The sequence below is a fragment of the Solanum tuberosum genome, unplaced genomic scaffold, assembly GCF_000226075.1.
Source record: "Solanum tuberosum cultivar DM 1-3 516 R44 unplaced genomic scaffold, SolTub_3.0 scf00062, whole genome shotgun sequence".
NCBI classification, from domain to species: Eukaryota; Viridiplantae; Streptophyta; class Magnoliopsida; order Solanales; family Solanaceae; genus Solanum; species Solanum tuberosum.
Window position 1 is genome coordinate 1,567,298 of NW_006238987.1, and position 13,571 is coordinate 1,580,868.

The 13,571-nt window shown below is 32.5% G+C and overlaps 1 protein-coding gene across 3 annotated transcripts; it reads left to right on the forward strand.

Annotated features, from left to right (window-relative positions):
* Window positions 1–513: 513 nt before the first annotated feature.
* Window positions 514–6,830, forward strand: LOC102587470 (uncharacterized). 3 transcript variants are annotated; one of them, XM_015307698.1, is made up of 8 exons: window positions 514–743; window positions 821–907; window positions 2,214–3,577; window positions 3,663–3,744; window positions 3,831–3,897; window positions 5,255–5,443; window positions 5,531–5,591; window positions 6,269–6,830. In XM_015307698.1, exons 3-8 carry the CDS (start codon window positions 2,800–2,802, stop codon window positions 6,457–6,459), a joined length of 1,368 nt encoding a protein of 455 aa, XP_015163184.1. In that variant the 5' UTR covers window positions 514–743; window positions 821–907; window positions 2,214–2,799; the 3' UTR covers window positions 6,460–6,830. The 3 variants fall into 3 exon arrangements, with proteins under 3 accessions (XP_015163184.1, XP_015163185.1, XP_015163183.1); XM_015307699.1 differs by having other exon boundaries at window positions 856–907; XM_015307697.1 differs by lacking the exon at window positions 821–907.
* The last annotated feature ends 6,741 nt before the right edge of the window (window positions 6,831–13,571 follow it).

Sequence of the window (13,571 nt, forward strand, 5' to 3'; positions counted from 1 at the left end):
TAATATTATTGATTCATTATACAATTTATGATTAATTGATGTAAGTTAGCATTCATGAGTGATTTATATATCAATATTTTTTTTGAATGTACGTGTTTATAAATATTAAAAATTGATGATATTATAGTACGTTGTAAAAACCTATTCTTCATAACATAAAAATAAAAAGTTTAATTATGATAAAAGATTCTTATGTATGAAAATTATTCTTAATAAACTAATATTCTTTTAAAAAAAATAATACGATCATTATTTTAGTTAAATGAGTTTGATGAATTAAATTAGTCTATTATTTTAAAAAAAATCTTAATGACATGTCATGCCAATTAGGAGAGAGTGAGGCTTTTGAAGTGTCAAGTATATTTGAAGGAAAATAGTGATAGTTGAGTGATATTTTGGTCCTAAATGAAACATAAATGATGTTTCAAGACAATTCCCTCAACTTGGGTGACCATTTAGGGAATTGACTCCTAAAATGTATGCTAATTAACGCGTTAATTATTAATTATATCATTTTTCCTACAAGTATATTCTCATTTGGTCCCTTTGGAAATAGCAACATTAATTCTAAGATCCCCGCAATCTCTTGGAATACCAAAACTGAACCCATTTTCTCCGATCCGTCGTCTTCATAGTTCATACTCCCCAACTTCACTGTCTCACGTCACCTCTCTGTGTTTCAGAAAGCTTATCGCCTTTAAAGACAACAACTTGAAGTGTTTTCTCTTCTTCATATGCTTCAGGTATTCTCATCCGCCGGCTTTAATTTTTTGCTGTTTCAGATTTTGTTTCCGTAACTTAATTTATATTTTTCTGACAGATTGAAGTATTCGATTCGTTTATTTTGGAGTTTAGGTTGTAATTGAGTTTCAATTTTACTTCATGTGTATGCAGTGCTTCAAATCTGGTAATGCTCTAAAAATTAACTCTGTTGAACGCATCTTACTTTGTTTTTCGCTTGCTTGATAAACTACAACTGTTAATTTATAGGCATTTCCCCTTATTTGGATTGTGATTACACGGTATCAAGCAGTTTATGAGTGAGTGTACTTACAATTAAGTTGGGCAAAATTCAAACACAAGGAATTGAAGAGATAGGACAGTGGGGTGACACTATGATGTTTACTAATCCTAGGAAGTATGTGTCTTTATGAGTTATTGACTAAGGAGTGTTTCGTTTGCTCTAAAACTCATGTTAGCTTGATTTGGAGAAAACAAACTAATCTAGTTTATCCTTTTCAGTTGTTTTATTGGTGTTAGTAAACATTGCTTAACATATAGTTGGCATATGATATTCAATTGTTTGGGATAGATAAGTAGCAACAGGAAATTGGAATTCCTGTTGCTGCTGGTGTTTCACTTGGTATTGAGGTGATTAGTCTGTGAAAAAGAGGAATAGCAGTAAGATTGGTATCCAGGAATTGGCTGCTCTTGGGCTCCCAGATTATGTATCTAAAACGAGAACTAGTAAGGATGTGTTGAACTGAGAAATAAAGTAAACAGCAGTGCTGCATTCATAGAAGGGGAGCATAGCAAGTATGTCTCTGCCTTCATTACATGCAGTGGCGGATGTAGCTAACAAGATATGGGTTCAACTGAACCCTATAATTTTAATTTGGAGCTTAGCTATATAGGTAATATATCACCAAAATTTCAGTAAACACATTTTGAACCCATCATTTCAAAAGTGCAATGGGTTCACTGGTAAAATTATAAAGATTAAACCCATCAAGTTAAAATCTTGGATCTGAAACTGATTACATGGAGGGCTAAAAGAAGAAAAAATAGAAAATAGGCAAAATAGGAGGGTATTTTTTGTTATTTTGTGTAATTGATATTGACCATGCTTTAGAGGCTCCATAGGAATACAATTCTAAAATGAGCTTGCGTCACTGTTCGTCTTACTAAATGAAACCAGGTCACAAGCAAGAAGTTGTTTTGTGGATATGAGTTCACAGAGAGGTAAAAGAAAATGAGAATCAAGCTGAAGAGACGAACCTGTCCCTTGAAAATAATGTAGTTTGTCGGTCTCTACATTGGCATGTTTAAGGATTCTTGTCTGTTAGTTTGGATTTGATGTTAAACAAGTTGCATTGTGATGAGAGTTTGCATACATAGGCATCATATTTCCTGCTGAGATCAGTTAATTTATTGAGGTCAAGACGAGGTCCGCTAATAAAGTCAAGACTAAGAGTGCTAATAATCTACTGCAGGAAACAGAGATGGAATTCTATTTCTCTTACATGAAGTATACCATCAATCATGGAGTACGCTGTAATTAGAGATAGCAAAACAAAAGCCACTAATATTGACATCACTTTTGCATGCTGAAAGCCTCAAGTTTATCGAGGTTAATGCTTCTGAAATTGAGATGGGGAGTCCACACATATGTACAAGATCAAGATAGCTGATAACCTACTGCAAGAAACGGAGACAGAATTCTATTGCTCTTTCCTGCAGCTACCAGCAATTTTGGATGATACTGTGATTCATGAGAGCACAATAAGATCCACTAACATAGACATTATTTTGCCTGCTGACAGCAGTGAGTTTAATCAGATTAATTTTGCAATTCAGACGAGGAGCCCACAAATATTTCTAGACCAAGAGTGCTAATAACCTCTTGCAGGAAGCAGAGAAGAAATTCTATTGCTCTTGCAAGCAGTATTCAAACAATTTTGAAGTATATTGTGATTCAGGAGAGCAAAACAAAGTCCACTAACATAGACATCAGTTTGCTTGATGAAAGCACTGAGTTTATTGGGTTAGCGTTTTTGTAATTGAGACGAAGAGTTCAAGATGTATCCAAGACCAAGGGTGCTAATAACATATTGCAGGAAGAGAAAAAATTCTATCTCTCTTTCAACTAGTGTACCAGATATCATGGAGGATGTTGCGATTCAGGAGAGCAAAACAAAGTCCACTAACGCCGACACTACTTTGCCTGATGAATGCACTGCTTTTGCATCTGAAACAAGGAGACGACAGATGTATCCAAGACCAAAAGTGCTGATAACATATTGCAGGAAGAGGAGAAGGAATTCTGTTGCTCTTGCAAGCACTATACCAGCAATTGTGGAGGATGCCGTGATTGAAGAGAGCAAAATAAAATCCGCTAAGGTGGACATCACTTTGCCTGCTGAAAGCAGTGAGTTTATTGAGGTTAATGATTTTTCCATTGTTACAAGGAGTCAACAAGTACATCCAAGACCAAGAGTACTAATAACCTATTTTAGAAAGAGGAGAAGGAATTTCAGTACTCTTGGAAACAGTTTACCAGCATTCGTGGAGAATGTTGGCACTTGTGCTTTTGGGTCTTCAACCAATGAAATTTTCGATGGGGAAAGACAATCTTTAGCTGAAAGTAATTCTTCTCCTTCAAATTTGTGTGCTTTCATAGATGAAAACACTGAAATCACAAATGTCAGGACCGTCCCTCCATTAAGGAGAGCGCTTAATGGACGTTCAAATAAAAAGCTCCTTGTACTTGATCTGAATGGACTCCTTGCTGATATTGTTCCGCTTCAACATGTGCCGCGTGGTTTCAAAGTGGACATCATTGTTTCAGGGAAAGCAGGTAGGAGTGGCACCATTAATTTCATTCTGAAGTCTACTTTGTCTTTTGAAAAATCTTCTAACTGAGTTATCATCTGTTTTACCAGTTTTCAAAAGGCCTTTTCATGACGATTTTCTGCAATTCTGCTTTGAGAAATTTAATGTAGGTGTTTGGTCATCGAGAATCAGGTAGTTTCTGAATTTTGTTCACTTTCATATTTATGAAGTTTATATATGTGCAAACATATTTATGTGTGTTGTCCAAAAATTTGCAGGAAGAATGTGGAGTTGTTTCTTGATTTTCTACTGGGAAATGCCAAGGAAAAATTGCTCTTCTGTTGGGTAAGGATCTGTTCTGCCTCAATATCATAAATTAGCGTCAGTGCAAGTCTGCAAAATCTGAAAGCACCAGGAACAAAAAAAATAATCTTGTGAGCCTGGTTGCTTAATTCTGGAGATCAAACAGCCCTAGGAAATTATACTTAGAACAAGAATCAGGTCCATATGAAAAAGCACACGTGATTTCAGTATGGTCTTTCTTGTATGAGCACCCAAGATTATATTATGCTTTCTTCTTCCATTTTACTATTTTCCCTGTGTCTTTCTATGGAGTTTATGAAGCTGTATATATGATCATCCCATTGATGGGTTGTAAACTAATAAATTTGAGCTACGGCTAGTACATGCATTTTTTGCTTTCTTGTTTCATTTAAGGAGATCGTTTCCAAAAATTTGATAATGCATTGGACAAAAAACAGCCTTTGTGAAGTCACCAGCTTCAGAAAAAAAAAAAAACAGCCTATGTGGGTCAGGTAGGAAATAGCTCTGAATAAATTATACATGGATGTATCACTATCTTTTGTGTGTGTGTGTACATACAGGGGTGAGGTGGGGGTGGGGTGAACATCCTGCGAGCAGTGTGTGAGATATAGTCCTTTGAGTGAATTCCGAGAATACTCAAAGGATCACCGCCTAAGAAGAGTAACCACCAAAATGTTACTAGTGTCGAAAAAAAGAAGAGTAACCACCACCTATCAGGCTACATCAACCAAGTGAACACTATCCAAATCTGTCCCAATCCATAACTGAAGGCTCTAGTATACTTCTATGCAGGGAATTATCTTTTTTGGCGTTGTCAGTAACTATAGCTTCACAATATAGTGACTGTAGGTGTGGAGCTTCTCTCTCTCTTTCTCCATTGGTCTTCTTCAACTCATCTCCCGTCTCTTGCTCTTGATTTTCCCTTTTGCTTGAGGACCGAAAAATATCTTAGAATCCCTGAGAGCTGGTTTAGTAGGCCTCATGGAGGACATCCCAGGATAAAAAGATTGTAAGGAGAGGATCTAATGCTTTGGTAAATTGTACTAATGGAATATTCCGTGAATAATCTATTTTTACATTTGATTTGAATCTGACTTTTTAGTACCAAAAAACCCTTGAAGCACTTAATTCTAGTCTCTCATGCTACATTGCTTATCTTAATCAATTAATATTTTGTTTCCCTCAAAATGTTTTTTTATATATTGGCATGTTTTCCTACATATTCTAGGAAATGAAAGACAAGAAATACTTGTTACAGTATTTCATAAACTTTGATTATGAATTTGAATTAACGAAATTGATAGCCTAGCCTTTTCCTGTTATAGTTTCTTTCATTCATAGCTTTCAACACAGTATAATAACTTCGAATGTTATGCAGGATCAATCCCATTGCACTGATACTGGTTTCCCTGTTGTTGGTAAGAAGAGAAGCAAGCCTATTATTTTGAAGAAGCTTAAAAAATTATGGGAGAAGTTTGAACCAGATCTTCCATGGGAGAGGGGTGAATATGATGAGTCAAACACACTTCTGTTGGACGATTCTCCGCACAAGGCCTTGTGTAATCCAGTGAGTATTAACCCTTTCTTTGTTGCTGGGAACCTTCCTCCATGACCTTTAAGTAAATGATTTTGCACTGTGTTTTATTATTTTCAGCCAAACACAGCAGTATTTCCAAATACATACCTCTACACGGATGAGAAAGATGATTCACTAGGTGTGTATTTCTCTCTCTTTCAAACATGTACATGATGGGTAATCAGACTATTATGTTTGGACTTCACTTCATGCATCTCCTGCTTGGGCATTTTCATATAAATCGTGCAAATAGATGCTGAACTCTCTGTCCTTTGATTTTCATCTTTTCTGAATGGGTCTCAAATTGTACTTGATAGTTTCCCACATTTCAACTTCTTTCAATATAACCAAGTGCTTTATTTTAATGTGAATATATTTGGTTCAAGTACCCTTCGGGGTGACCCAGTGGTTTGGGCTTGGGACTTTAATGTTGGAGGTCTCAAGTTCGAAACCCCTTGCCAGCGAAAGCAAGGGGTTTGCCTTCTGGGTCGAGCTCGTCGCACCAGGCTTGCCTAGTGCGGGTTACCTCTCCTATGTGGTTTGCGAGCTATTGCATAGGAGCGGGGGTTTTACCCTGTGCACACCCAAAGGGTAGCGGCTGCGGGTTTTCCTTGTCATAAAATAAAATAAAATATTTGGTTCAAGTAATTCCTCTATTTGTGTGGGATATGAATGATAGTTGTATTCCCCTGTGAGTGCATGAATATGACTTGAATAGTATTGTATCCAATCTATTTTTAGTGATGTAGTTGTATTATATATATCCATTCGGTGCTGTCAAGATTAAATAAGCTTCATCTCATTATTCGCTAACAGGGCCAAAGGGTGATCTGCGCCTTTATCTTGAAGGACTGTCCGTGGCTGAAAATGTTCAGAAGTATGTAGAGAGTAATCCATTTGGTCAACGACCTATCACTGAGAAGAATGCATCTTGGCGTTACTATCGCAAGGTCATTGAAGCCACTACATGCATTCCAGAACATAGTGCTGATACAATTTCAACTTAGCAATACTGATGCTACACTAGAACTTTTGCATCTATTTTTTGGATTGCTGTAGTTAGGGGGATGTCTGCTTTGGTTGGGATTCGATATTTTTTGCTTTTTGCTTTGCTAGGACACAACAACTGCTACAGTAGCCTCATCCCTGACCCAAAACTGTAAAGTATTTCCTCCCCCGTCAAATATAATCTAGTAGCAAGCTGTAACCTAGGCAAGTTCATGTAGTATTATTCGATCCAAGAACAAAGAGGTATAGTTAGTCCTGGCTTCCTGCTGCTCACAGGTACACAGTTGTTTTGTTGTATTTTTTGGACAGAGTTATTTCATTGTCCCCTTTTCCCCTGATGGATGAATTTTACTTTCATTGAATTTCTCTCGAGTCTGATGACATCTTACACTCCCAAGACCCGCCACTTGTGAGATCACACGGAGTTTTAGTTTTGTTTTGTACCTTAAATTCCAGACTCTGCACTGTGACCAGCAAAGCAAATTAGCTGCAAATACAATAATAGCTGACAAAATTATTAAGTAGTCAATATTTTGCCCCCTTTTGAATTCAAGATTTTAGTTGCCCACCTTCCTCGTCACTGTCAACATCACAATCTCTCTCTCTGTATTCTCTTATGTGGTAGTTAGAATTTATTAGTCATATCACTATCTAATAGTAATAACTTAACCCAAAATATTATTACATGTCTATTCATCTCAACTCTAATATTTTAGAGTACATTATGAAGAAGCTATTTATTGCTTAACTTCATTATATATACCTACCATATGCTTCCATGTGCATTAAACTCACTTCAAATCGCTTTTACTATATATACCAAAGAAATAAATAAGGAGAGAAACACTGGACTTCATTTTATACTTGTCATTTCTGGATACACACACAAAATTGAGCCCACAATTATGAATTATGAAAGTGATAATCAACCAAATAATGGTGGTCGTGGTCCATAGTTGGGTCCTTTTGACAGCTATGAAGAGCCCAAATATGTTGAGGATAGTGTAAATGAGTGTTTGTGGTTAGAATGAGATAATACTTTTTAGGTGCCTTGTCCTTTATCAACCAACTCACTAATTAAGTTATTAGGTAACTAATTACAATCAACTTGTCTAAGCATGTGCTTTAGATTTGGAAATTTATTTTATGATCTGGCTTAGCTTAATTGCATTCATTTGTAGTTTCCATCCAAAAAACTTGTCTCATCTATTTCTCCTCAATTGACATATAGCCGATCGAATTCACCATTTACTTTTCCTAACTGATATTACATTGATTACACATCTGTTGGTTATTTTTTAGTTTTAAGCGGTTAGATGAACAACTATTTACGATAAGTCCATATTCTTCTTTTTTCATTGTTTGTTTTTTTAGTGATGTGTAACTACAAATATCTTGTTTACTCAACCTTCATGGTCCCTATAGTGTCACGGGCACAATAACTTTGGGTTGTTAATTTGAAGCAACTAGTTGCTTTCACAATAACTACAAAATGTGATATATATACATGAATTACAATTTAATGAAAGTGCCACAAATAAATAGAAATCTATTGCTTTATACCTAATTGTATTTATTACATCTACATGAGTCATGGCCCCTTTTTGATGACCTAAAAGGTAAACAAAATCTAGAGCTTTATAAAAAAGTGCATCTTGATGATAAACTATATATTCTTCAACAATTAGGTTTAGAAGTTTGGTATTTCGAAACAAAAAGCAAAAGTTAGGGTTTACTTTTTTTTTTTTTTTACTTTAGAAATGATAGCCAAAAGTTTATTATAAGAGTAAACTTTTGCTTTCAAGAAATATCATTACTTGAGAATAATTAATGAGTAGTCGTCTTAATTTGTCTTTTTCTTCTTTTCTAGGATATCTAGGATCCTTCTTTTCTTAATTAGACATCTCAGATGCCAGATAACGATAAATATTAAAAAAAAATTATAAAAAAATTTGAATGATAAATAGAATAAATATATAAGGAATCCAACATAATTCAACAATTAATATATATAAAAATAGACCTTATATACATAATATGATTATGAATGTCACACGCCACTCGCTTCGCCATATATCTTCGATTGAAGCTTTAAAAATAATAATAAAAATCCTAATAGGTTTATGGAAAACGTTTTTCCTATAATTGGCTTTAGTCATACGATTCTCAATTAGTCGAGGAAATAAAAAAAGATATTGAATATTAATGGGACCTCTATCACTCCTCACGCAAGTTCACTATTGCACATTAATGATTAGATTGGATAACCTATGGATGGTTGAGCCCCAACTTTTGGTGGAAAAAAAACTATCTTACGCAACTCAATGCAATGATATGTCACTTTACACAAAGATTTATTTTATATGTTATGTAAAATTAAAGTAGGATTATTGTGGGAGAAAAAAGGTTGGGCATAATGTAGCAATCAAAGCATAATAGGGTTGGGTGGGTAGGATTGAAAGATATTTAGGTTAGAACATGGGCTAATATGATTGAGTTATTATTGCCTAATAGAGTTAAATTATAGGGCACCTCACATGCATGTGGAGTGGTTTCTTATTCACTTTTTTGCATGTGCCTCTCACCTATTTCCCTTTGCTCAAACCACTCTGTCTCTTGTCTACACTTACATATCAACATCATTTTGCTTTTCCCTTGTTATATTTTTTTTTCCCTCTCCTCTCCTGCTGTTCGATATCTACATTGAAGTTTGATTAAATTTAAATTTGCGCTAGAAAGTCTCGTTAAAGGTAAAACACTCCCTAACAAAGACGACTAATTAGTACTCGGGGGGGACTCGAATATGATATCACTAGTTAAGGATGAAGGAGTATAAATACTCTACCACAACCCTTATTAATTGATGCCTTGATATGTATTCCGCTAGCATTTCGTCATAAATTTTGAATCAAATTTGATGATTTATCTTTAAATATCTATTCGGTCGATCATGAAATTTGATTAGATTATACTGAAAATAATTGAAGTTTCTGAGATCTTTACTCACAAAACTACAATTTTTTTCTAAATAAAATATAAATCCAAATATAACTTCCAATTACAAAAACTCAAAATTTCAAATTGACTTCTTAATTTATGACCAAACGAGATATTCACATTATTTCTCCAAGGTGCATAGGTTCTACTACTGTAGTATATATTTATCTATGCACATGAAAACTTGCTACATATGGTTATGATTTCTTAAACTTTAATCATCGCTAAAAAAGTTACTTTCAACGTCTCAAATTATATGTTATGTTTCTTACCTATCATTTAAGAAAACATAATTAGGAGTTTTTGAACATTTTATTTTTTAAGATATGGAGTAATATCTATTCATTAAATATTTATTCTATTAAGGTATTTGAAGCCTTCAGAAACAATTATTATTAGAGATAAAATAGAAAATAAATAATTAAGTTTGTCTTAAACTTCTAAAATAACAAATAATTTGAGACAATTGATTTTAAAAATTACAGCAGATCTAATTTGAAATTGAGGGAGAGTATTATCTCACGTCTATTTTAAATGTCGTTTTAACTAAATAAATTTGGTCCAAAATAAGTATCAAATTTAGGTAATTAAGAAGACATTACTAAAAAAAAAAATAAAAAAAAATCTATCTTTACTCTAATAAATGATTTATATAATATTCAAGAAAATTTATGAACATTTAAGAAGAGATAAAAAAAAGTAATTTAATCAGTTAACCCTTATGATTAATGTAATTAAATAATTTTCGTAATATGCCTGCAAAATTTAAAGGACATTAATGTTGTTGAACGGTCATCATCAAACGTTGTCATTTATTCTTTCTTAAAACAAAATATATAGACGTACCCTTAAAAAGTTTTTTTTTTATATAATTTTAAAATTCTTTTTAAGTCATGTTTAAGATCACAAAACATTTTGATATATTATATATAACTTTTCAATTTATGATCATAATTTTTATTTTTTTTTTAAAATTTTGTGTACAGTCAAATTAAAACAAACACTGAAACGGGAGAGTTTATATATATTACTTTTAGAGGGGTGGGGGGATTATTTTTTTTTAAAAGAAAAGAATGTCAATTGATATATAATTAAACTATTAGAAGAAAAAAGATTTGACAGTAATTTTGCACATGTGGCATGCACAACCATAATATGGTAGAAGAACTAAATATAAAAATATAATTGGACCATTTATTTACTACTAATAACAGTCAACACGTACGTACGCCAACTGCTTGCTACCTATTAATTTCTTGTTTAAATTAAGATAAGATCTAATTAACAATTTCCTATTTTTAATTTATGGCTTTTGGTTTTTATTTGGCTGTAAGTACAAATAAGGTTTGTTGGGTGACCATGGACCACAAGTAATTTATTCTTTTCACATTGTATTTTAATTAGGTTCTATATGTATTTCAATCAATATCATAAAAAATTGGGGAAATTAATTAAAGGTAGTTGTAAAGGAAAGATGAAAAAGAAGGTGCTAATAATAATTTTACTCTAATATCAATAAATGAGTTGAACATTTCAACTATAATATTTGCATCGAAACGTACGTTAAATTGCATTTACATAAGCACAAAAGATAGTGAGTTGTAATGGTGATATATGTTCCTCCTTAATTAAAGATCTCAAATTCGAGTCACTGGAATGGAAAAAAATATCTCATTGGACTCACCTGTATAAATGAGTTTTGATGTAAAAATTTAAATTTATTCGAACCCCAATAATTAAAATCGAGTATCCATGGGAAAAAAACGTAAGCATAAAAGATAGTATTTAAAGATATAATAATATAAGGCGTGCGCAACGGAAAATCACTATCAAATCTTTAGTTACATAGTCACCTAAGTTTATACTCATACATATTTAGTTGAGGTGACCTTTTTCTACTTAGAGTTTGATATATTTTTTTTTTCTTATTGTAATTTGATCCTAATTCTTTTTAAGGATATTAGTCTTTTTAAATTTATATTATATAATAATTATAGTGTTGGAATCAGTCTACGTTCATCTCAACTAATAATTTGACACGTAGGCCTTCTACTAACATATTTACCAAATAATTATGTCCACCAAATTTTAAAATACTGATAAAAAGAAATCACTCAATCTTAGCTTTATTGTAGTTTTTAAGTGGTGGTTTAATTAGACAGCCCATTTGTTGGTCTTTGTGAAACTTCTTCCTTAGAATATATTCTAAAGATTTTGGATGTAATTTGATTCTTCTCTCAACGATACTGCTTGTCTATATAATTGTATTATGAAAATATTATTTTAACTAGTCAATCTTTTGTATACCTTTTCAAAATTTCATGTCATGCTCTCATATTTCTGAGCTAATTTATTGATACTTATTTTGGAAAAAAAAGAAAAGAAAGGAAAGATGGTAGTAATATATAATATGCAAGTGAAACTATAAACATAATTTTAAAATATTTCAGCCTTTTTAAAATCACCAAAAAAAAATTTGTAGTTCAATTGAGTTTATTTACTTTAAAATAAAATATTCAAGGGTTCTGTTTTTTGAATAGGGTCAAACCGCCAATAATTAGCCTTAACTTCATCATTAAATTGTGACTCATTAATTTGTATTAAGTTTGAATTTCTTTTCATGCATACCCCTACACCTGTTCTAGACTCTAAAATTGGTCAAGAAGAATTGATATTTCACAAAATTTAAAAAGTATTTAATTTTTTTAATATTAAATTTACCTTTGACACATCCTCATGTCCCTATGATAATTATGTTAAAGAAACTTAAAAGAAAGGAAAATCATTATTTAAGATATCTTTGTTAGAAATTGCTCTTTATTTCTAAGAGTAAGTGAATTCCTTAATCCATATATTCAAGCCAAAAATATTTTAAAAAAAGTAAGATAAACAAATTAAAACAAAGAAAATACTATAGAAGGCTATTTGTGAATTTTCAAGAGTAAGTGAATTACTTAATCCGTATGTTCAAGTCTTGAAAAAAAATCGTTTTCACAGAGCTTTAAATTTATAGATGAAACTTCTAGTTATTTCTTATTAACATTAGCTTAAAAATGGCTATTTGTGAATTTTACCCTACAATTTTCTGGGTTGTACACGAGGGGATGTATTATTGACCTGTCCATTTATTAAAAATTAAATTGATATATAAGCCAAATTAATCAATGCAAAATCTTGTCAATTTTTTTTTCAAGAAAACAATTTCTTTTATTTGATATAATAATACTCCCTCCGTCCAACAATAGTAATATTACATATTTCTCAAAGCATTGATTTTAATTAAGTCAAACTGTCAAAGAATAAAATAGTAATATTACCCCTATTATTTACGGTTTCTTAACGGATATGCAAAGTCAACCGTGGATAGAGAGAGTAATAAAAAACTTATATTTTCTTAATACAAAAAAGAAACTTCTATATAACAAAGAAATTAATTAAAATTAGTAATAGTTAAATGAATTCACTTAAATACATTTATTAAATTAATTCATTTCTTAAAATTTAATCCGCTCATTTGACACCTCACTGTATCGTCAAATATAAAGAACCCTCAAGTACCAACAAGATAATAAGTGGTTTCATTAGTACCGGCCATCCATTTAATTCTGTGCCAGTTTGTGTAAACGCGTGCATTGCAGTCTTAGGCTGTCCTAATTAAGCCATGATTAACCCATTAATATAAAAATAATTATTCATGATTTTAGACAAGAAAATTACCCACTTTTTAATCTGGATTTCTGACACTTTTCCATTTTCTATTTCTAATAAAAAAAATCCTATGGAAATAAATAAACGGAAAAGGGTCAAAATTGCCCCTGAACTATGTGAAATAGACCACTTATACCCTCCATTACATTTTGGGATCAAAAATACCCCCGCAGTTATCCCAGGAGACCACAAATACCCTCAAGAGTTAACACCCCAATTTTTTAGTGACGTGGCAAGCCACATGGGACTAATCCCTCCACCTAAGCATTGCCAACTAAGATTCACTACAAAAGAACCTGACTTTTAGTGGCGACAAAGTCGCCACAAAATCCCAAAATATTGCCACTAAAGGTTATGAGTGATTTTTAGTGGCGACTAAGGCTCCAACAACCATTCGCTAGTAAAA